Here is a 22,978-nt window from a genome sequence, read left to right on the forward strand (position 1 = left end):
TTAAAGCTAGTCTAGAATGACAAATAATTTATAACAAAAGTGTTCAACTTATTTATAATCCTTATAATTTGTTGATTTCAGCAGATCAGTTGAGAAATAAAAGCAGCCGCGAAAAGAATCGCAACCAAATACTTATTGGCATGGCAAAATGCCAAAAAGGAATTAGTCAACAGCGAGAGCTGAGCCTGAGAACCAAACAATAAAACTGAGAAACAAACAAGAGGAGACAAACCAAATTACTTCGCGGCGAGCGCGAAAAACAAATCAAAATCAGTGACAAAATGATTTAGGAACCAAGCGAAAATGTTCACACGAAGCCCAGCAGCCCCAGCCAGAGTCCCACCATCAGCCAGAAATCACCACAAAATCGAATCAAACAGAAAGAGAAAAGGTAAAAGAGAGAGAGAGAGAGACAAAGTCTATATTGCATCCTTTTGGCTGAGAATTTCTTGTGGCTTTAGGCAGTGTCATTGTTGTGATAAAGATCAAAATGTGTAAATCATGACAAAAGCTGCTCGGGCGATCCCAAAGACCGCGCAATGCATAAACAAGTAGTCGAGCAAATGAATACAAGACCATCGAACACTTGCATAAATCTACCAGCTGCCAATTCTGCTGTCAGCCGTGCAGCGTCGCCGTCGAGTTCTCCACATTGTCATAGACCTTCACCATGTCCGTGTCCGCCTTAAGGGCCTTGAGGAACTCCACATAGCGTTGCAATTGTGCCACTGGCAACTTTACCAACGAATCCCGCGCACATTGTCCAATCTCAGAGCGAAGAGGCTTATAGCCACATAGCCTAAGTCTGGCTGTAACCTTTGCTAAGTCCGATGGTTGGCAATTGAAGCACAGCTTTCCCTCAGCCATGCTGATTACCTTACAGTCCTGCGCCTTGCAACGCTGTGCATCTAACTTCAACGACGCCAAATCGATGGGCGTTTGACAAGTCACAAGGGCATGGATGAGACCAGTGGGCTTGAATAGATTACGCTCGATCTGAACGTTACGAAAGCGTGATTTATGTTGACGCAACAGCGGCGATAAGCGATGCTTAAGTGCAGCCAAATCATTGGTTCGCACCTGACACACTAATGCCGCCTGCTGTCCATTGTAATTTATATGCAAAACGCAATTCTGTTTCTTGACCGTCGACTTCTGAAATGGACACGAAATTGATCGATCTAATTGATCAGTGAAATCTCCGATTGGATTCAATTGTCCGTTGCGCCTAGCAATAAATTTACGAATATTTCCTTTGGTTGGTGGTTCCACAACATCTGTTAATTCAAAATCCAAATCCAATCCATTGCGCTTCTCTGGATCAAAACTACATGATATCGAATGTGGCATGGGAGTACTAGCAGATTTGTGTGGCGTTAGATTGGCCACAATATGCGGCAACTTTGCCGGTGTGCTTATGGGCATTATTAACATATGACTGGAAAAATCCATTCTAATACCAAAACAAATTTTGTTAACTTAAAATGCTGGACACGTTTCTAATTGAATTCAAGTAACAAAAAGAGAAAAGTTACACTGATCAGCTACCAAGTCTAAATAGGAACTATTTTTCCAAATTTATAAAGAAAATATAAGGCAGTGCTTTCGGTAGAAGTTAGTTTAAACTAAATGATAATATAGAAAATCGTTAGCTTACCGTATCAGCTGCAGTTAAATTGATGCCCAATCCACCAGCTCGCGTTGAGAGCAAAAAAACAAAAATATCGGCACGAGTTTGGAAATCGGCAACCATATCACGACGTGCAGATATCTTACTGGAACCATCCAAACGCATATATCGATGCTTGCGATGCCACATGTATTCCTGAAAATAAGAATTTAGAATACAATAATATGTGCACCTCAGCAATTTCAGTAAATGCACACACCTCAAGTAGATCAATCATTTTGGTCATTTGTGAATAGATGAGCACTCGATGACCCTCGGCCTTAAGGCGTGTGAGTAGACTATCGAGCACAAACAGCTTGCCAGCATCTGTGATAAGTGTCTCCTTGTCGGGCACCACAATCGATGACCAACCATTACGCGGCTTACACAGTGCCAAGCCCGTCGTGACCAGTTCTTTGCCCAAACTATTTTCACATTGCAGATGTCGTATGTGGGTCCAGGCGGCAGCACGACTTTCACAACTATCGAAATGAATATCAACAGAGATTAACAGATCACTTTAGCATTGGTGATTCAGGTGGGAGTACTCACTATAAATGCCTATCCACAGCCTGCACACGCTGACCCAGTCCATACAGGAATCGTGGCATTTGCAGAGCTTCGCATTTGTAGATCTGAGGCTTGCGTGGACGATATGGAAACTCGGGCAGTAAATGCAGTGTAGTCACTTTAACATCGCTCTTCGTATTCGATTTGGTTTGCACCTCAACAGATTCAATCTCCATATCGGTCTCTGATTTCACTTGTGGCTGTCCATTGGCGTCGACGAGCTCCTCGATGAGCGTTGCCTTCTGTTTAAGTATCTTCGAGCGTGTTACACGATGCTCAATAGTCTCCTGCATGTTGACAGTCAGATAATCTCCAAAAGCATAAACGCTGCTCTCCCCTGATGTCTGTCATAAGCAAATATAAATTAATTGCTTTATTTCCCATATACAAATTTCCATAACGTACCACTGCAGTAAAGATGAATTTCCTTAGCACACTATTTGTGAGCAAATAATCCGGCACAAGTTTACGCTCAAGTGTTGGCTCCAACAGCTGATAGCGCGTGGCAGGTTGATGTGGCCACCATTGACGACGATAGGAGAGCAACGGCTGCTTGGCAAGCACGCGACGATAGTGCAACAGACTTTTAAATAAAATGCAATTTATTTAATGTTACAAATTGGTTTAAATTCGCATACTTACAAAGCAATGAGGCCATGCCATGTGACATCTTCCATGTCGGACGGGGATAAATCACAGAAGCGACTGAAACCAAAGCAGCTGTTCACATGGACATCCTCAAAAAGTGAAGACTGCATATGCGCCGCCTTAAATATATTAAAACTGCAAACAAAGCCCAGTTTAGCATTGATATAAGTTAATTTTCAAAGGGGCAACTCACCGATTATAGAGCAAATGTCTGCGACTGGGCAGCGCAGTGTTTAACAATCCGTCGTTGAAGACCAAACGAGGTAGCACAAACTCAGCACAACGCATGCTAAATGGACTCCGGGCATCGCGTCGTTCAAAGAGCTCGGGATGATTGCACACCTTGCGGAACTGCATGACCAGATTCATGAGATTCGACGTAAAGTTTCGATCCAGAATAGCGCCATCCGATGCTGCCGATGCCGTCGAGCCACCACTCGCCAAATGCAATAGATCCTCGATGCGTATCTTTTGCTTAAGAGCACGATACAAGAGTTTTTGGCGTATGGTTAGCGGACAATAGACCATAATCTCAATCTTATCGGACAACTCGTTCTCCACATCCTTCTTGATGCGACGCAGCATAAACGGCTTCAAAATCATGTGCAGGCGTGAAATTTGTTTCTCATCGATGCCCGTTTTGTTCTCTGCATGCGATTCAATGTCCTTGGAGAACCATTCGTTAAACTCATCATGCGAATCAAAGAGAGTTGGCATAATGAAATGCAGCAGCGCCCAAAGCTCCGCCATGCTGTTCTGTATGGGCGTGCCACTGAGTAGCAAACGATTGCGACAATTGAAGGCCAGTAGCAGCTTCCAACGTTGCGAAGCGGCACTCTTGATAGCCTGCGCCTCATCCAGCACCATATACTGCCATTTGATGCGATTGAAGTACTTGTAATCACTGACCACCAGCTGATACGACGTGATCACCACATGAAAACTGGCCTCGCGTGTATGCAGATGCTTTTGCTCCCAAAACTGTCGCAGGATCTTGCGTTCGTTGGGCGAACCCCAATAGGGCACAACATTAAAATCAGGCACAAAGCGTGCCATCTCCTGCTGCCAATTGTGCAGTGTCGATGCTGGCGAGATGACCAGAAACGGGCCCCAGACGCCATAGTGCTCGGCAATGTGACAGAGAAACGCGATTGATTGCACAGTCTTGCCCAAGCCCATCTCATCAGCCAGTATGCCACTGATGCCCTGATCGTAGATATTTGCCAGCCATGTCATTCCCTTGATTTGATAACCCTTTAGTGTGCCCTTGAACATCTTGGGCTGTGGCAGATCTTTCATCTGCTCAGTGACCGCTGGCTGTGCTTGTTCTAGTTCCTGCAGTTGCTCCAGCATTTGTTCCTTCTTAAAGGGCACATCAAATGCACGCGTTTTGTGCAAATCACGCTGCAGTGCAGCCTCTGCATTCGCCTGCGCCAGCTGCTTCATTTCACCAGCATCGTAATCATCGTGCACAGCCAGTCGAGCATTGTGCTCCTCGTCCAGCTGGCTGAGAATGCGCAACTGATCCTCCTCCGTGCCCTGGCCCAGTTTCTTGGACATGAAGTGAGCATAAAGCTCTGTTTGTGTAATGAGAAAGTTTAGCTTTCGCTGTTGTCGCTTCACCTCAATCAGTTCCACATCCTGTTTGCGTTGCTCTTCCGCCTCACGCTCCTGCTTACGACGTTGATCACGCTCCACGCGCTCATAGCGCTTCCAATACGTGAGCATTTCACGTGTCAGCCGCTTGGCTCGCCACACTGTCTCCTTCATGATGCGCTGCGAGTTGAGCGCACGTTGCCTCACCACCTTGGCACACATGCCTGCCACACGCTTGCAATTCGATAGCATCTCTTTGTGATTGTTGCCCTTGATGCGTTGCATTCGAGCGCATTCCTTCTTTGACATAATCTGCCAGATACGACGACGTCGTGCCGCCAGCACTTCGGGATTTTTTCGACGTCGACGCACACGAGTCACCTGGCCATCGGTGGCGCCCACAACATCCACTTCCTCCTCGATTTCCTCATCCTCTTCCGGATAATCCAATGCCAAATTAGCCAGCTCTCGCTTGTAATCCACCTCGCCATTATCCTCGTCATCGTCATCGTTGCCAACCAATGTATCGCCAAAACTGTACTTGCCCAGATCCGAGGGGTGCACCTCGCCCGACTCCGGAGAGTCCATAGCGGTACGCTTCTTACGACCACGTCGCCGCTGCTTGGGCGGCTTAGGTCCGGCCTGGGCCTCCGCCAGGCGTGCCATAAGTATCTCTTGCTTGGTGCGACGCCGCCGCTTGCGCACGCCAACTGTGGCCTGTTGGCGCTCCGCGTAGACATCGTGGTTGGACAGCAAACCGCTGCCATAATAAGCATATTGAGCATTCTGTAAGCAAACGGAAATAATAGATTAACTGATATCTATATATTAGATGGACACTTACTGTGGGTTTCTTGTAATAGTTTTTGCGCTGACGTTGCTCTTGGAGATGCTCGCGCAACATTTGGGCAACATACGCGTCTTCATCGCTCATTGGCGGCTCGCTTTCAGTGTCGCTGAGTATGAGATCGTAGAGCCATTCCCGATCACTGGTCAAGTCATTGAAATTGTAGATTTGTGCCTTGACACTTTGTCGTTCTGCAAGGCAAACAAATTACCCAATGGACTGAAACTTTTTCACCTATTCCACATACCTTCTTTGCTGCCCAGGAGACGTTTACGTTGTCGCTGTTTATGCTTTAACCTTACCACTCCCACACGCGTTGAGGAATCATCGGAGTCATCCACCGGCGCATCTTGTTCTGCATCTAGTTCAGTGGCGCTATCCTCTCCCCCACTACCGCTGCTCAACGGTTGTTTGAGCGCTTGGCGAGCCATCTCCATAAAGGGTCGCATATTTAATGCCGCCTCCAGGCGCTGTATGTGCAAAGGTTCGGCCATGAGGCGTGACTTCTTTACCTCGGTTGCGCTCGCCATTTGTCTTTAGTTTTGCGTAATAATCTTTCGAAGTATTTGGTATTGTGTTGTCTGGTCAATTTCCTCAAATAGGCCGAGTTGCCAAATTTCCGTTAGCTTGGCGCTGCAGTGGACGCTTCAAAACGAAATTCGAATGAATTCCAATTGTAATGTAATCACGTAATTGAGAAATTTTCGCCTGAGTTGCGTAAAAAAATGCAGCGCTGATTTTGTATGTTGTGCTCTACACACTTTTTTTACTTGCCCACACGCTGCACACAAGCACATTTAGACGGCCAAACAAATAATATTCTTCTCGGCTCTTGTGGCTCTTCATTGTTGTTGCTGCAGGGTTGCGTGCAGGGTTGTATGTGCCAATTGGCTACAGTGTTGGTTAGCGCACTTGTATGGAGTGCGCAAAATGAGCGTAAATTTATTGCTTAGTTCTTTTTAGCAATAAAATAAATCTTAAATGTTTAAATTATTTATACAGATCAATTACATAATTTGTATGCTGAGTATATACAACAAATATATTTTATTAACGCATTTAGCGCACGCAGCATTTTGCGTTCAGCTGTGTTTACCAGCACTGTTCACGCTAAAATTATTATATTGTGAAGCACTGCTGGCAGCTGTAAAACAGCTGCTGTTAACCAGCTGATTGTGTGAAATGTCTTGGCAAACCGGGTTGATCAAAACAATTTTGGATCCATCAAATTGGATAATTTCAACAGACGTTGCTGTTGTTATTGCCGATAAATTCCCAAAAGCGCGCCATCATTATCTTGTGCTACCCAAAGCGGATATCGCAAGTATATTTCAGGTAGACTCAACTCAAATTCTAAACAATGTACGTCACCACATAATAAACTTGTATAACAGCTGAATAAAACTCACTTGCCGCTTTTGGAAGAATTGCATCTCTTAGCTCACAATGTCATAGAAATTCGTGGCGAAAAAATTGACAATTTCCAAATTGGATTTCATGCCGAGCCTAGCATGCAACGTTTACACTTACATGTCATCTCCAAAGATTTCGTTTCAAGCTGCCTAAAGACAAAAAAACACTGGAACAGTTTCAACACTCCGCTCTTTTTGCCCTACGATTGTAAGTTAATTGATTGAAATTTGTCAAACAATATAATATACATATTACCATTTTCTATAAAGCCCTTTATACTCAGCTCAATAGCGAAGGCACCATCAAACGCTTATCAAAAGTTACAAAAGAAGCGCTGCTTGCCACTCCGCTGAAATGTAATCAGTGTTCATTTGTGGCAAAAAATATTCCATCATTCAAGGAGCATTTACAAGATCACAGTGCTTTATAAAAATTAGTCTTACATACATTCAAAAAGCCAACAAATTGTAAGTGAGTTTACATTGCTTATTTATCAATCAAGATTTCATAACATGACAAATTTATTGCCCTAAAGTTTTTACAAAATAGTATAAACTAGTCAAAAATTTAGTTTACAGCACCTGTCTATTAGAAAAACTAGTTTACAAAATTTCTGATATTATGATATACATACATTTAAGCAGCTGATATAAAAATAGAAGAACAAAAATACATTTGTAAACTTAAAGAACTAGAAACATTTATATTCATTTCAAAAGCAATTTTTAAAGAAAAAATATTAATTTGTTTAAGCTTTTAAACTTAGAAATCTTTATTTAAAAGAGAAAAATATATCTTACTTTGAAAGAAGTAAAAGTTAATTTGATGCTTATAAAGATAGCATAATGAAGAACAGGTCGCATAGATAAGGTGTATACTAAAAATTATTTAGGCCATGGATAAATGATTTCATATGTAATTTCTTGTAATACAAAAATTGACACAAACTTTAAGTACAACATTATTAGACCTTTTAGATGTTTTTAATTGTTTTGTGTCTTAAAAAAATGCAATAGCTTATAACCATTTTATTCTCTGAATTGCAATGATTCACTTATAACCGACGTTAAGTCTTCTTTTAAAATGCGATTGCAATTATCGACGATTTGTTCAATCGATATGCGCACACATCGATATTTTTGCATCAATAAAGTATCTATAAGTCCACTGTGCACTGCTCAACACTATTATTCGTTGATGACAAATTAAAGCTTAACAAGTGTCGATAGTTATCGTTTTACATTGTCACTCTGTACATTCTAGAAACAGAGACAATTGGGTAGTTCCCGGAATCTATTTGATACTGCCATGGAACACATAAGCGTAGCAAGGCACGCGTTGGTTAAACGTTTGGAGTGTAATAAGGACACAATATTGATTGAAAGTGATCGGGCAGCGGTAATGAAGGATCGTTACCCCAAGGCACAATATCATTTTCTTATTGTATGCAAAGAAGATATTGCAAATGTGTCTTTAGTAAGTTTAGCCACTACCACTCATTGAAAAGAGATAAGAGATAATTAAGTATACAATATATACATTTTATATATTTTACAGTTAAAACAGGAGCACATTCCGCTTTTGGATCATATGATGGACCTTGCCAATCAAATCATTGAGCAGCAAAATCACTTGTCATCTAGTAATTTTCTTGTGGGCTTCAAAATGGATGCATTTATGGATCGGCTAAGCATGCATGTGATATCAAATGATTTCTATTCTGTTTCGTTTAAAAAAGTATCGCATTGGAATAGCTTCCACTCAGATTTGTTTCTTACCTATCAGGCTGCTTATGCACTTCTACGCTCACAAGGCTGCATTGAGCCACTTTCTAAGGAAAAAGCATTAGAATTGCGATCTGTCACAACACTGCAGTGTAATCAATGTGAATTTAAGACCAGCACATTATTCGAATTAAAAGGTCATCTGTATAAACATTGGAATGATCGTGAACACGACATTGAAGTCAAGAAGCAACTGGAGAAGATCACTCAAATGCTTGATGAATCAAAATTGGATGAGCAAGAAAGCAACGTCGAACGTCCTAAATCACCAGAGGATTCGAAACCGCACTCAACACAGTGGCGTTCAAATCCATCTGATCAAAATCAAACTAACGTTAACAGCAGAGAGACAAAACCCACGTCAGCCAATTGGCGCCAGCGTCCAAATCATGTGCCAAACGATTGCGAGCAACAGCAGTCAACGCTGCCGTATGAAAACCACTTTGAGAGGCATTTCCAGAACTATGCAATCAGAACAATCAATCAGCCATATTTGCATCCTCTGCTTGGGCAGAGCCTAATGGGACCACCTCCACCTTTTGCTCAGGGCAATTATTATCAAAGCTTTAACCAATTTCAACAACCGCAACCCCGCATGTTGAATGCTAATAACACTATTAACCAACAGAATTATATGCGATTTCTTGCACCGCAGTCAACTGAGTCGCCTCCCCGGTTCAATCCATTTAAGCAGACACCAAACATGGCCAACTTCAATCGATATCAATGCCCAGTCAATTCTACCAATCGTCAGAATGTAACCATCCACGATAAACCCAGGTGGAATCCAAAGCCTCAGTATAAACAAAATCAGCCTGGTGCCGATTCACCTGGAAATAGTTCAAATAGATTGCCATCTGAAGCGAATGAAGCCAAGCAAACTAAGCCTAAGCCTCAACAGAAGCAGAACGCAAATGCTAAAGCTGATATTTGCAATAACTCCACAGTACTGAAGGAACAACCAAACAAAGCTAACCAAAACAAACCCAAGTGGAAACCTAAAGCTCAACATAGTCAAGGGCCAAACAATAACTTAAACAAATCTGCAGGCAACAAATCAGCGAATCCAACAAAGTTACAGCATAAATAATGTTACATTATATACATACATAAGAAAATATGTATTCAGTAAATATATTTATGTACATATGTACATATGGAGGCATGTATTTAATAATAAGTGTGCCTTGAAAATAAATATAAAAGAATGCCTGTATCTTCTTTCAGCTTTTGTACAACTGGTCAGAGTAGAAATATGATATCATTTGAAGAGCAAAGTGCTGCATCAGCTAATTAACATTGTTCTTTATGCTCTGGCGACATTTTATGGCACGTACTTGAGACGCAGAAAGAAGTATCGATAGTTCTATCGATTTTATTGTTTCTTAAATATTTATTTAACAATCAATTTCCTAATTTGATTTTATAACTTTTCATGGAAAATATAAAACATTTATCTATGTAAAACATAAACATATTTTGTTTGTTTTTTGAAAACACTAAACATAATGACTATTGTATTTATCGATCTGTAAATAGATTGCACATCACTAATATTGGGACCGTTTCCCACACTGAAAATTGACAATCACAAAAAGAATTTGCAATCATTTATAGTTAATGTGGTCATGGCTGATGAGACGGACCTCGAATTCCAACGTGGTCTATTGACCCGCAAAATGGAAGCTGGCCAGGATGTCGTCATGGAAACTAATCAAGCGGCGGTGCTTCGCAATGTGGATGTGCCGAAAGCTAAGTATCACTTTGTTGTTCTACCCAAGGAGGATATTGTTAATGTGACAGCGGTAAGAATATGCTGTTTTTCATTGTTCTCAGAACGATCTGTTTGTATGCATTTCTGAATTGAAGCTATCGCGTAAACATTTGCATCTGCTGGACCATATGTTGGAGCTGGCCGTTCAGACCATTGAACAGCAAACGCAATCGCAATTGAGTAATTTTCTGATTGGATTTAAAATGGATGCATTTATGAATCGTCTCAATATGCATGTAATTTCCAAGGATTTCTGTGCGGATACCATGAGCCGAATTCAGCATTGGAATACCTTCAATACTGAATTGTTTATCACATTTCAAACTGTCCACGCCCTCATAAATTTTAAAGGATTTATTGAACCCATGTCACCGGAGCGGGCAGAGAGTTTGCGAAAAGCTTTTCCCGTTCAATGCAACCAATGCAGTTTCAAAACTGGTAATTTTCCAAAGTTTAAGGATCATCTTGAATACCACAGGCAGAGAAAAGAGAAATATCAAACTAATTTGAGTGAATCAATGGCAAAAATGAATTTGAATGGCAGTTGCATGAAGAAGGGTCCCAAATGTGGGCCTCGACCTCAAGGCTTTCGTCCACACTCCCAGCTAGGCTCAACAGAAGCAAATCAAGCCCATCCGAATCCTTATAGGAAATTCTCAAATAACCAAAAGAAATCGAATCCTCAAACAAACAAGTCAAATGGGGACAATTCCAAGAACATTTCACCTAACTGATTTGTTATGTAGTACTATATATGTATGTTTAAATTCTACTCATGTTACTTAATTGGTATCACCTTTTGTGAAAAAGCTTTTCATTAAAAAGCTAAAAACAATCGTCTGAAATGTCGGGGAAGTACCTATGTAATGTATGTATATCCTTAGGACGTGGATAAATATAGTATACACTGATTGTTGCAATCAAATTTACATATTCAATTAATATGTAGGAATACAATTACTGCACATTTTCGGAAAATTTTATAATACATTCTTAAAATTACTTTTGTCGTATGCTTGGCATACAAAGATTAAAGAAACCTTTGACAAAGGTCAAGGTTTTCGCTAATGATAAACAAAAAGCTACATTTAAACCAAAAAATAAATATGCTTTATACAATTTTTTTTTGCTCCTTAACGTTTTGTAATAATCATGAAAAGCCTCTGGGTAAATGTGAAAGTATAAAGACATAAACGGAATTGCGACGTGGGCAAGCATGCTCAATTAAAGCTCACTTGCCAAGTGGCTGAAATCTGGAAAATAATTTGCCCATGGCTAATTAAGTGCACTAAGGGGGACAACGGCAATGCTGCTGAGGTGAAGACAAAGTTAATTCGCACGGGGGTGGTAGGAAAAATTAAATTATAATCCTGATTAGAGCGCAAAAGTTTTCAAAGATCGTCTTGCGCCAAAAGAGAAAAAAAGTAAAACCAAAGTGAATGCAACACTGAGCAACGACGAATGATGGACTTACTTTTAAAATTTTAAGTGAGAAGGGGATGCCTTTAAAAATATTTTGATTTGACGTGTGCCCGTGTGCACAGAGTTCAAAGAGAGACGCATGTGATTTATTTTCGGCTGCCTCAGGTGAGTTTTTGGCTACCGATTAGCCAAGCCACTAAGTTGAATAACTTTGCATTTTTACTTAGCATAATTGATGTGGGTGGTAGGAAGAAGATGGCGATGTATCCAGGGAATTAACCGCGACACCTACGCCAAGTCTGAAGTTTGACATTGATACATAAAAACAGATACAGATGGGCGTACTTCAAGTGAAACAGACTTCTTTGGAAATTTGTATGCTTAAATTTCCTCGACATGTGAAGCACACGAATGTTACACAAAAATCTTAAAAACAAATTTAATTTTTAAAAATCTTTCTTGAAAATATATTTTAGCACTTAAATTTAAACATTTTATTTTAAATTCATAATAAAACGTAATTAAATTTGTTTTTAGAACTGTAGCGATTATTATTCATACTTAATAAATGGCAAACTTTGGTGCACTTCATTTACATTATATTTATGATGGTTAAACTAAAAACACTCTCATTGCAGTAATAACTTCCATACGAAACTTTACATTAGTTCACTTCATTGCAACTTCTTCACAAACTACACACTTCACTTTTGAAGGACACTTGCCATAATCCTTAGTTGGCCAGCAATTTGTTTGGGAACCGTTTCCATTAAGTTCTGTAGCTTAGCCTAATTCAAGGGCTGCATAAAGTGTCAGGCAACAGCCGTGTAATCCACTTTTTGTCGGTGTTATTTCAGCCTAACAACAATTTATAGTGCAAAAAATTCAAGGTAACAAGCCCCAAGACCCTTAGTGTAATCTTAAGAACCGACTATATGCTGCCGAGTCGAGGTGCCGAGTAATTGTTGTCATTGCCATTGTAATTTCAGCTTGATGCCAGCACATGCAAATGTCTGCCTGTACCTCGACCTGTATCTGAATCTTTACAAGTATTTGTATGTTACAGTGTCAAGGTGTCTGCGGAAAGCGTTTCAGACCTTCTCTTCATCTCGCATCAACTTCCGCTCAGTTTTTTTTTTGTTCTTATTTTGGGGTTGGCCTTTTAGCAATGCTCATATACCATCTGGCCATCAAATGCCAGCAGCTCCATTAAAGCTGTCTCCCAGCGCATTGAGCATTGAGCACTGTCGAAGCCTTGCCACCTGTTACAAGTTTGTTCAAGCAACAGGATGCCTGCCCCATTCATAACATACGAGTCAGACTTTTGAGTCAAAGAGCTAAAGCTTTCACTGAGAGCAGCATTATTTGAGTGAAAGAGCGTGTGTTTTACTGAGCGCATGAGTAGGCAGAGCTTTTCAGAGCTTATAAAGCAGCAAAGAGCGTTATTAAGCTTTTCGCTGAAATGCCATTGGCGATGTTTCTGTCAATGTTTTGTTTTAAAACGTTGTTTGAATCCAACTGATTTATTAATTTGACAAGAAATATTTTATTTAAGAAGAAATATTTTATTATACCTATTTGAAGTTTATTTATTAGAATAGTGAAATTTTGTGTTTGTTTTTATTATTTTTAAAAATAGAAAATATTGCATAGTCTGTTAAAATATTTCAATTTTAATTTTTTTATTAGAACTACTAAGATGCTAAATGTTAAATTTTTAGCATAACATTTTTAATACTTAGCTGCTTTTAGATGTCATCATCATTATTATCTACATTTATATAATACAGCGATTGTACCGATTGTCAAAACAATTTACACGGACTGTTACGGTTACAGGTTACGCAACCTTCTTAATCTTCAATGCACATCTGTACTTTCCCGCATTAAATGTTATTTACTTATATTAATGATTTTTTCTCGACATGCTGGGCTTATTTTGGATAATCCGTTCGGCATTAATTAACAACCGAAGAGCAAGACACAAAAAAAAACGGAGAGAACGAGTAAACACAATGAAAGTACAACATCAATTGTGCCATTTAAGCAATTTGCAATATTCGCCTGAGAAAAAAAGACATCAAAAATGGCAGCGACAACAACGACAACATCGAGAACGAGCTTCAATAATAATAACTTTTCATAGCGTTCCACTGCCGTTAAGCGCCTCCTGGCTTCGGCTAGAAGTTACATATGGTGTGGCTTAGTGACAACACTTTGTCGTGACACGAGTCAGTCACGAAGCAGATCTTGGTTATGTTTGTGCAGATTATATCTGAAGAATGTGAATAATTGCAGATCTATATTTGGCGAAATGTGAAATTATCTGAATAAATGAAAATTACAACTTTTTAAGTTTAATATTGGTATTTTAATTTATGCAATTAACACATGGGCTGAAAAGTCCCGGGGCTAACACATATATAGCGCTAGTTTTATTGCAGTCACCCTTTTTCAGTATATACTAACCTTCTTAGACATAGAAGTAACATGTTAAATTTAGATGCATCTATCGACTCTATATATTTTATATTTATATTATATTATTTTAAAAATATTTTGAAAAAAATAAATAAAATTTCATACACGATGGCGGCACGTGTTCATCTCCAAGCAAGGCCCATTTCACTTTCGCGTTGAACGCGGTGGCGCATCTTTGGCTTCAATAATTTAACACGGACTGTCATGTGCCTTGCAATCCTTTTCGGAATGCACAATACGTGTTTCTCGTGCCTGAAACAATTCGTTTGCCGTTCACTCGCCCACATGTTGTATGGAAAATCTGACAATTACACATTCCATCCAAAATGCGTGCTCGTGTTGCGTGAAGCACACTGTTGCTCTCTTTGGTTTTTCATATTTTTTTCATATTTTATGACTTTTTGTGTAAAAACATTTTATTCGTCGTTTGGCTTTCGCTATGCTTGTGCAAGTGTTGTATAGTATATTGCATTGACATTGCGTATACGCCATGCTGGCAAGCGAATTGGCTTTAAGCAAGCGACAACCGTTTGGCATAAAATGTCTAGTGTAAGTTTGTGATCGAAATATTAAACGAAGAAGTATAAATAACAAGGTGAGATTTTATTGCAGCATCGATGAAGCCGTTGGTTTATTTATAAGTCTCCACATGCGAAAAGCAGTCAATGTATCAAAGTAAAAGCAACAGCAGAAAAACTAAGTCTTTGTACCTGAGATTAAGTAAGCTAGGTAAGAAGGCATAAACAAAAAACTGCACTGAACTTGAATGAATGGAAAATATGAGGTATGTACTAAATGAAATTTAACTGTAACATTCGTCTAGCAATTTTCATGCCTTAATTGCTATTGAAAACTACAGCAAATAAAATCTACAAAGTATCATCCAAGAGGATTGGAGACTTGGAGTGTTAGCTAAAAGAGTTTGCTTATCCTTAAAAGCAATTCATAGTTAAGGGGCCATTTTATTAACTATGTTGTAGATGATGTTTCAAAGTAGCGTGTAAAACTTCGCAATGAACTTGATCATATAAAGTGAGCACTGAATATACTTAAAAATGTAAAAAATGTCTTGATGAAGACTAGCTCTCTTACTTTGCAAATAAGTAAGCAGCGATCTTTTGCTTATGAACTCAGCAAACAAAGTGAACACGACGCTTAAATGCATTTTGCTAATCAACAGAAATTGCTTTGCTCAATGTCTCAAGCTAAGCTAACAATATACACCCACCCACCCACACACACACACTCACACAAGAGTCCTTACGCCCATACACACACTCTGGCTCTTGAGAAACTCATACGCACACACATCTCACTTACGTCCAAGTGTCACTCAATTTGTCTCTGTTTACCCAACGCCTACACATAAAGGAATTTACAAATTGTCTTCCACGTGGACAACAAGTTGTTGATTTAATAATGTATGGGGGACGCTTCAAGTCATTTATATGGCTGCAATGTGTCGACGCAGAAAGGACATGACCCGCAGCTTGGCCAGATTCATGGACACTGTGTCTCTCACATTGATGCTGGTCAAATCCTCCACATGCGAGTATCCTGCCGCAAGACACACGATAAATTAACCCTCAAGTTTACCCAGCTAATTGCACACACAGCCAACACATACCTGATAGAACTATGGCCTGATTGCCATGCTGCTGTCCCAAAGCACGCCACGGATCCAGTTGGCCATGAGTGAAGATGACCTCGCGATAGCGTTCGCTCTGATTGAAAGCGATGCCACCGAATTGTGCATTCAGTCGAGCAATGTTCGCCTGCAGCTTGCTTGATGTTTGCCCAGCACCAAAGGAATCGCGGCAAAGTTGCTCAAAATACCAGAGAGGCACCTGGCTGCCAAAGCTGCTGGATGAGTTGCTGTCCGAGATTGTTGTGGTATACCAGCCAAACTGATTGCACGTCTGATACAGCCAAGCGCGTGCTGCAAAACAAATTTTCAATTTTCCCGTTTCTCTCATCAGTCAACCGAAAACACTTACTGCCCGAACTTTGGTCTGAATGTTCGTCAAAGAGTTGCAGCATGGCCTGATAACTAAAGTCCTGACACTGCGTGTCATCCGCATAGAGCTGTTCGAGAACATTTTGCAAAGCCTTCTCTTCGCTTGACTGCTGCCTCAGCAGTGCATTGCAGAGCACCGGAATATACGTACTTTTTTGTGTTGTGAAAGCTGTTTTAACATTTGCATTTTTGAAGGTGCAAGCTGTAGATGAACTCACCTGTAACTCTGCACAATCAATGCAAAGTAATTGCCAATGCCATTGAAAAATGAGATGCGATCCAACGCATCCATTGCATTAAAATTCCCACAGGCATTCAACGCTTTCAGTAAACTCTCAGTTTCGTTCGCCTTGAATAACTCAACCAAGTGTTGCAGCCCCATCTCCAGACGCTCTGTGCAAATGTGTCCATAGCTCAGTTGCAGTGAACTGCTGACAAGTACCATATACTCTGTGAAAGTTATTTAATGTAGTTTTACATTGCAGTAGGAATTTTGTGCTTACCATGGAAATCCGCCTTGGCGAGCAGTGGAGCACTGGAAGCCCAACTTGCTGCTATGAGTTCCGGATAAAGTTGTGTCATCCAGGCAGCCATGCTGCCCGAATATGATCCACCAATTAATATAACTTTGGAATGGTTTAAATGCGGATTGTGGGTCTTCTGATAGCGTATAAAGTAAGCCAAATCAGCCAAAGCCTGCTCCAAGCTCAAGTGTTGAAGTTGTGCCACGGTTAAGCTATTATTTCTAATGTACGACAGAAATTATATGAACAATTAATTAAGCATTTAATTGACTCACTCGTGTGGCCAACTCTGTCCGTAGTAACGATGCTCTGTGTAATACAACATGCCACCATTTTCCACAGCCATATCGTGTGTGAGACCCGTGCTTAATAATCCTGGAGTAATAGTCCACTCGCCACCCACAAATATGTAGATGGGTCCTTGGGGTGTGTGATACTCCGCGTTCTGTAAATAGCGCTGAAGAAAAACCATAGTAACTAAAGTCTGGTCTACTGTCTAACTCATTTACCATTTGCCATGTTTTCGTATTGAATTCGTCAAAATGATCCAGTTTTTGGCTTATCCAAAGTTCTTTCACAGCAGCTGCATCGTTTTTCGTATAGAATCCTGAACTTGGCTCCTGCAACAACAGCTCTACATTTCGTCGATAAGGATTCACGGCAGCTTTTCCAGCCGACATTGTAAACCCGATAATCGAGGTAATGAAGTAGATGAATTGGCTAAAGCGCTTCATATTATCAACAGAAGTTTATGGCTGAGTTGAGCTGCTATTTTATAGGAAATTATCATTGTGCTCCACATACGAAAGTTGCCCCTATGATGCATGTTTATTAAATATTAAATTAATTGTGAGCTGACAACTTTGTAGAACAAAATTATTGATAAGAAGTGCAGATTACGTGGATTATTTATGCGTACAATTGTACATTTATGAAATTAATGCAATACTGTTAATTATGCAATTGAATAATACTTCCAACACTTGCTTACAATACATTTTTTTTTTTTTAATTTTTGATAAGACGTACATGTCGAGTGATACATCGAATATTTATGCACTAAGATCGTAATGCTAATTATATAATTTGTTTTTGAACCTCTCTGCTTCGTTATTACACCCGCTACCCATAGGTTAGAAGGGTGTTATAACTTTGTGCCCACAGGAAATGTATGTAAAATATAAATATTCTTGATCAGCGTCAACAACCGAGACGATATAGTTATATCCGCCTGTTTGTATGAAACACTGGATCTCATACACTGGATCTCTCGAAAACCCCCTTTTATGCTATCGCGATGATCAAGTTGGCTTCAAATTTTTGGCACCCTCACTTCTGCACACTCGATATTACAGGTTGGCAGCTTTGGCTGACAATCTGGTATATTTTGCACTCTGCATTATATGTTGAATGTTGTATTATATTAATACACCAAATATAGCATGGTATATTTTTAGTATTTTTGTGATATATTAATTAAGTATATTTTAAAATTAATACCACACTGATTTGCTTTCACTAAAAATAGGTGGCGGCTATCTCACAGTCTAGCACACTCGACTGTAGCTTACTTATGTGTTAGTTTTTCAAATAAATACTTTAACATAATTCTTTCATATATCATATAGTTAACAATTTAAAAATTAAGATCGTCAATTGCCAGCTATAAATTTGTAAAAGATGTTTTCAAAATATTTGACAGCTATAATAAAGTAAACCGTGGCTTACAAAAATATATCCTCAAAACAAAATGTTGAATTTTGAAATGTCAGTTCATAAATAAACATTTTTTATAATGAAGTGAAAATGTCGAATAAAACCCATGAAATAAATGCCGTTGGCTGTTTTTGTGCTATGGCCCAAAAGATAAACAAACCGAAAGCTCTCTTCTCCCTCTCCCCCCTGCGATTCCGATTTGAGTGTAACGCCAACGCAATTTCAGATGGAGAAACATCGAATTGCCCCTCTTGAGCTTTTCGACTGGAGCGAATCAGCGCTGCTCTCGTCATAGCGTGGGCGCCCATGTGCGTGTCTTTGTGGGCCAACTATTGGATACAGAGCTATTTCTGCTCGATTGCGAGTATCTTTTGCGTTGCGTGGAACGCCAACGGGGCGGGTACGTAACCGGCATTCTCTTCTATGAGTTAAATTTGTTGTTTGCTTTTACTTTTCATTTGTATTTTGTTTCTTGTTTTTGTGCTTCTTGTTGCTTTGCACTCAGCAGCGAGTGTGTTGGCAAAAATTATAAGATTGGCATTGGGTTAGATTTCATTGGCATGTGTTTTTGTTACCAGGAAGTCATAAGTTACTCCGAGCATCTTCACATCCCGCCAAGGGATATTCGAGTGGAACTGGTGCCGCCACTAATTAATATTAGTTGCTTTAATTACGCGCACATTTAATGCTTGCGGTGCTGCGATGTGTAATTGTAGATGTATGTATGCGGTTATTCTTGGAACTCGTAAGTACGTATATTGATGAGTTTGCTTTTTATTGTCTTCCGCTCTCTCGCATTTGATGCACATTGCGTGACCTTGAGAGTTCTGCTTTCGTGGTCTGATTGTAATTGATATGTGCTTTTGCTTATCAAGTTTCTCAAATGGATTTGCCCATTTCAATTTGTAATATTAAGCTCATTATGTACACATGTACAAAGACACCCTGATGTCTCTGGCTTTATAAAATACTAGCCAACTTGACCCCCAAGATATGTATGTAACAGGAAGAAGAAGTCATTTCCGACCTTATAAAGTATATATATTCTTAATCAGCCGAGACGATCTAGCCAAGTCCGTCTGTCTGTCTGTCCGCATACTTGCGACTTCGTAAATCGAAAGAATTCGCGAAAGCTAGAATTTCTGATACATACAATAATAACTAAAGTATTCATGGCATTGAAAAAAGTTGAAATTGAAATTGGAATTAAAATCGGTGTTATTATTATTATTAATATATATGAACACATTTCTTTTATAGAACCAACAATATTCAGTTGAATGAATGTGTTTTTTTTTAATTTTATTTAAAATCGCATTTACTGTTTTTCGTTGTCTAAATCATTCTTGATATTTGCGTATAAGCATTTGTGTCCTCTTTAGATTTCCGTATTCAGACCAAAAATTATTTGACAGTTTGTCCCCATTGTCAGTCTCCGAGTAGACTCCATTCAAAAAACTGTGTAGCAACAGATAGGTTAGAACAATTTTACATTGATCTCATAAATTTGTTGTTTTCTATTTACCATCCTGCACAACCAAAGAACCACCAGCCTCCTCGAAAGTCCTTTGCGCAGCCATCACTTCTATCACGGTCAAAGGTATAGAATTTCATGCCCTTATGATATCGGAAATAGTCACCTTTCCCATCGTTTTCCAAATAATTACCCAAACTGCTCAATTTATAGTCTTGATCTCTGCCCTCGATTATAAAATGATCGTAATGAGCGAACCTAGTAGTTCCATCATATTTCTCCATGTGAATATAGAGTTCATAGCGCATCGAGCTCGTTAGTTGAAGAATTTTCTCCAAGCCAAGAAAGAAGTCACCCCTAAAAGAGCCAAAGCCCGCTGAGTAAGTGTTCCAATCGCGTTCAAAATTTTCTTTGCCATCTATTCTCTGCTGAATGACTATCCAGCCAGGCCCAGCTGTCTTATTATCGTACAACACGTCAAAATAACCATAGTCAGATACACTTATTGGATGAATATCCGAAATACAACTATGAGAAATAATTACTGTTTCTAGCCTATCAATATCTGTTTTACTAACTTCCAAATCGTTGCTTGTCTTATTTATATTGATTAATTTTAAAATCTCATGTGTTTGAGTTAGCCTTTGAATAGTTTTTTTCTGAAATTTTATGTGTTTTTTAAGATCAGTTATCTGACCTCTCAATTCTTTTATGATTCCTTTATTGTATCTCCGATTGCCTTATATTCTGTAATTGCTCTTTTGTGTTTAAATATACCCAGCTCGTCTTTTACCTTGGGTGTAGAGTCTAATAATGGCTGCAGAACTTTATTCGTAACATTTTTGCATTGTTGAAGTTGACGATTTGTTTCACACATCTGATAAGCGAGAAATTGATTTAATTTTAGCACAAACTGTTCACCCTTATATAATATATAACAAATAAGATTATTTGTCGTACCTCTGACTGAATTGTTCCTCCTATAAACAATATCCCATGTGTAACCAGAATTAATGCCGTATATATTAATTGTTTGCGCATTTCGAAAATTAGTACTTTGATCAATGGAGAACGAAAACATACTCAAATGCTTTGCTAAAAAATAATGTATACGCAGAAGACAACATATGTATATAATTTGATGAAATGATTATCTATACATGCTCTTTGCAAAACGTAGTTCTACATATAATTAAATATGTATATAAAGATGTATGCTATATTTAAGAAACAATTCAAGAAAATACAATTTGATGAAATGATTATCTATACATAGAGAGAGATACAATAAAATATGGATTGTTATACTCTCTTCAAAATGTAGTATTATATATAATATAATTAAATATGTACATGAAGATGTATATGTACATTTAAATTAATTTCAGATGATAAGAACAGAGATTATGTTGTCAACTACAATGATAATGATATTTCCAAATTGATAATCGCTCTATTTCGTATATAAATGGGGAATTTCACGGGTGTGCTGCGCGCAAAATAGTCAAAATAAACTTTTTAAATAATTAACTCTATTAATTCAGTTTGAAATGCAATTATAAAAATAAATCTTCAATAAAACTAATGAACTAATGAATAATAGACAGTTCAAAAGATAATGAAAAAAATTAAAAATATAAATTAATAATATAAGTATTTGTATATTTTCTTTCTAATACATTTGAAATTAAGTTTGTCTTTTTTTTTGGGTTCGCAATAATTGCGTTATTTATTTATTAATCCACAAGTAAAGAGCAGCAGCGTCTGCCCAAGTGTGGCAACTTGTTGTAATACGAGGCAAAGCGGGAGAGGCAGCTTGGCCCAAAGGAGTCGCTCATTCCCATCACCTTTGCACTTGACACAAAGCAAAGATGGGGAGCGGCCGAAAGGAAACAAAGCCCTGTGGGCAGGCAGCGTGTTACGTTTGTTTTTTTTTTTTGTGTTGAGTTGAGTGGAAAATGAGATTCTGCTCTGGTCGTAAAGGACACACTCAAGAGCGACTCGCGAGAGAGCGACTCGGAATCGCGTAGGCGTTGCACTCAAAGCTGGCGGCATTTTGAGTCTATTTGGCAGTGCATAAAAGACGGCGACAAAACGCTCAACGCTTCAGTCGAGTTTGAAACTTACACTCAAGCGGAGTTGTAAATAGTTGTTCGAGTTGTTGGCTCGTACTCAAACGTACTGTAACCAAATATATTCTTACTATACACTCATATATACACACAATATTCAGCAAATGGATTTTTTTACAATAAATACAAAAATTGCCCTTGATATTGCCGCGTTTTTCGCTGTGCGTGTGTGACAGTGTCTGTGTGTGTGTGTGTTGGTTTCTTTGTAATAAAATATGATATAGAAATGTGGAACCCTTCTTTGGCGCACTAAAAAAACAAAAAAAGCAAATGAGAAACCAAATCAAGTATCCGTATTGACAACAACAAACAAATCTTATAGCCAAGTTTATGTGTACTTTCTACGTGTCTGTGTGTGCTGTGTGTGTGCTTCAAAGAATTTAATTCAAGAACAGTCGTTTTGCACATTATTCATCTGAGTGCCGCCATCTGCAGTCTTAGTCTCAGTTCCAGCCTCGTTAGTTGCCCGTTGCCAGTTGATTCATGTTGCGTATACGCCGTGTGTTTGTTTTTTTCTTGTGCTTTGAATAACAACACGCGGCTGTTGATTGTTGCCTACTTCTTATTTTGTTTTTTTTGAGCGCGCTTTCTTACTGTGTTGCCATGCCTTCTCTCTGTCCCAGTCTCAGTCTCAGCCTCAGTCTCTGTTCGCTTTTCTCCCTCTCACTCCAGGCTGTGTGTCTCTTTCACATCTTTCGCCCGCACGTCCCTCGGCAACGGCAGCTGTTAAATTATGCATTAAGGAAACACAAAGCCCCCAAACCTGGTCGCCAGCGTTACAAAATTATATGAAAAAGGCTGGAAAAATGCTCAGCTTTTCACTGGTTGTTGCTGTTATTATTGTTCTCTCTGCTGTTGCGGCCAGTCTCTGCTTTCGCAGCTCGTATACATATTATGCAAATTAATGCTTG

At 39.2% G+C, this 22,978-nt stretch overlaps 7 protein-coding genes across 14 annotated transcripts in view; 3 read left to right on the forward strand and 4 right to left on the reverse strand.

The window, feature by feature from the left end:
* The window catches only part of LOC132784183 (chromatin-remodeling ATPase INO80), a 48,235-nt gene extending 42,083 nt beyond the window's left edge, over positions 1–6,152 (reverse strand). The window contains exons 1-8 of the mRNA XM_060789612.1: positions 5,578–6,152; positions 5,328–5,521; positions 3,081–5,269; positions 2,882–3,022; positions 2,645–2,822; positions 2,222–2,583; positions 1,890–2,151; positions 1,658–1,825 (exon numbers count right to left, since the gene is read on the reverse strand). Coding sequence (XP_060645595.1) covers positions 1,658–1,825; positions 1,890–2,151; positions 2,222–2,583; positions 2,645–2,822; positions 2,882–3,022; positions 3,081–5,269; positions 5,328–5,521; positions 5,578–5,860 — 3,777 coding nt within the window. The 5' untranslated portion in view covers positions 5,861–6,152. The remainder of the gene's footprint in view (positions 1–1,657; positions 1,826–1,889; positions 2,152–2,221; positions 2,584–2,644; positions 2,823–2,881; positions 3,023–3,080; positions 5,270–5,327; positions 5,522–5,577) is intronic.
* On the reverse strand, positions 388–1,540 carry LOC132784185 (uncharacterized). Its single transcript, XM_060789620.1, has one exon. It carries the CDS (start codon positions 1,450–1,452, stop codon positions 619–621), a length of 834 nt encoding a protein of 277 aa, XP_060645603.1. The 5' UTR covers positions 1,453–1,540; the 3' UTR covers positions 388–618.
* Positions 6,153–6,479: 327 nt separating the features above from the next.
* LOC132784184 (aprataxin-like protein) lies at positions 6,480–9,890 on the forward strand. 8 transcript variants are annotated; one of them, XM_060789616.1, is made up of 4 exons: positions 6,482–6,665; positions 6,725–6,950; positions 7,013–7,210; positions 8,007–8,097. In XM_060789616.1, the coding sequence occupies exons 1-3, from the start codon at positions 6,513–6,515 to the stop codon at positions 7,171–7,173; spliced, it is 540 nt and encodes a 179-aa protein (XP_060645599.1). In that variant the 5' UTR covers positions 6,482–6,512; the 3' UTR covers positions 7,174–7,210; positions 8,007–8,097. The 8 variants fall into 8 exon arrangements, 6 of the variants coding, with proteins under 6 accessions (XP_060645602.1, XP_060645601.1, XP_060645599.1 ...); XM_060789617.1 differs by having other exon boundaries at positions 7,013–7,214; positions 8,007–8,021; XR_009632239.1 differs by lacking the exons at positions 6,482–6,665; positions 7,013–7,210 and adding exons at positions 8,301–9,689; positions 9,755–9,890 and having other exon boundaries at positions 6,877–6,950; positions 8,007–8,219.
* A 174-nt stretch (positions 9,891–10,064) lies between these two features.
* LOC132784186 (aprataxin-like protein) lies at positions 10,065–11,414 on the forward strand. The gene is made up of 2 exons (XM_060789621.1): positions 10,065–10,332; positions 10,397–11,414. The coding sequence occupies exons 1-2, from the start codon at positions 10,156–10,158 to the stop codon at positions 11,033–11,035; spliced, it is 816 nt and encodes a 271-aa protein (XP_060645604.1). The 5' UTR covers positions 10,065–10,155; the 3' UTR covers positions 11,036–11,414.
* Positions 11,415–15,648: 4,234 nt separating this feature from the next.
* On the reverse strand, positions 15,649–17,106 carry LOC132784109 (putative serine protease K12H4.7). Its single transcript, XM_060789514.1, has 6 exons — positions 17,021–17,106; positions 16,725–16,966; positions 16,440–16,671; positions 16,202–16,371; positions 15,832–16,143; positions 15,649–15,761 (listed from the first exon to the last, which is right to left on the reverse strand). Exons 1-6 carry the CDS (start codon positions 17,089–17,091, stop codon positions 15,649–15,651), a joined length of 1,140 nt encoding a protein of 379 aa, XP_060645497.1. The 5' UTR covers positions 17,092–17,106.
* A 2,690-nt stretch (positions 17,107–19,796) lies between these two features.
* On the reverse strand, positions 19,797–20,616 carry LOC132787005 (microfibril-associated glycoprotein 4-like). Its single transcript, XM_060793835.1, has 2 exons — positions 19,987–20,616; positions 19,797–19,919 (listed from the first exon to the last, which is right to left on the reverse strand). The coding sequence occupies exons 1-2, from the start codon at positions 20,241–20,243 to the stop codon at positions 19,802–19,804; spliced, it is 375 nt and encodes a 124-aa protein (XP_060649818.1). The 5' UTR covers positions 20,244–20,616; the 3' UTR covers positions 19,797–19,801.
* A 1,406-nt stretch (positions 20,617–22,022) lies between these two features.
* LOC132786005 (IDLSRF-like peptide) overlaps positions 22,023–22,978 on the forward strand; it is a 74,928-nt gene continuing 73,972 nt past the window's right edge. Inside the window, exon 1 of the mRNA XM_060792364.1 lies at positions 22,023–22,113. The gene's annotated coding sequence lies outside the window, so the exon portion shown is untranslated. The remainder of the gene's footprint in view (positions 22,114–22,978) is intronic.

The sequence above is a fragment of the Drosophila nasuta genome, chromosome 2R (assembly GCF_023558535.2).
Source record: "Drosophila nasuta strain 15112-1781.00 chromosome 2R, ASM2355853v1, whole genome shotgun sequence".
Lineage (NCBI taxonomy): Eukaryota > Metazoa > Arthropoda > Insecta > Diptera > Drosophilidae > Drosophila > Drosophila nasuta.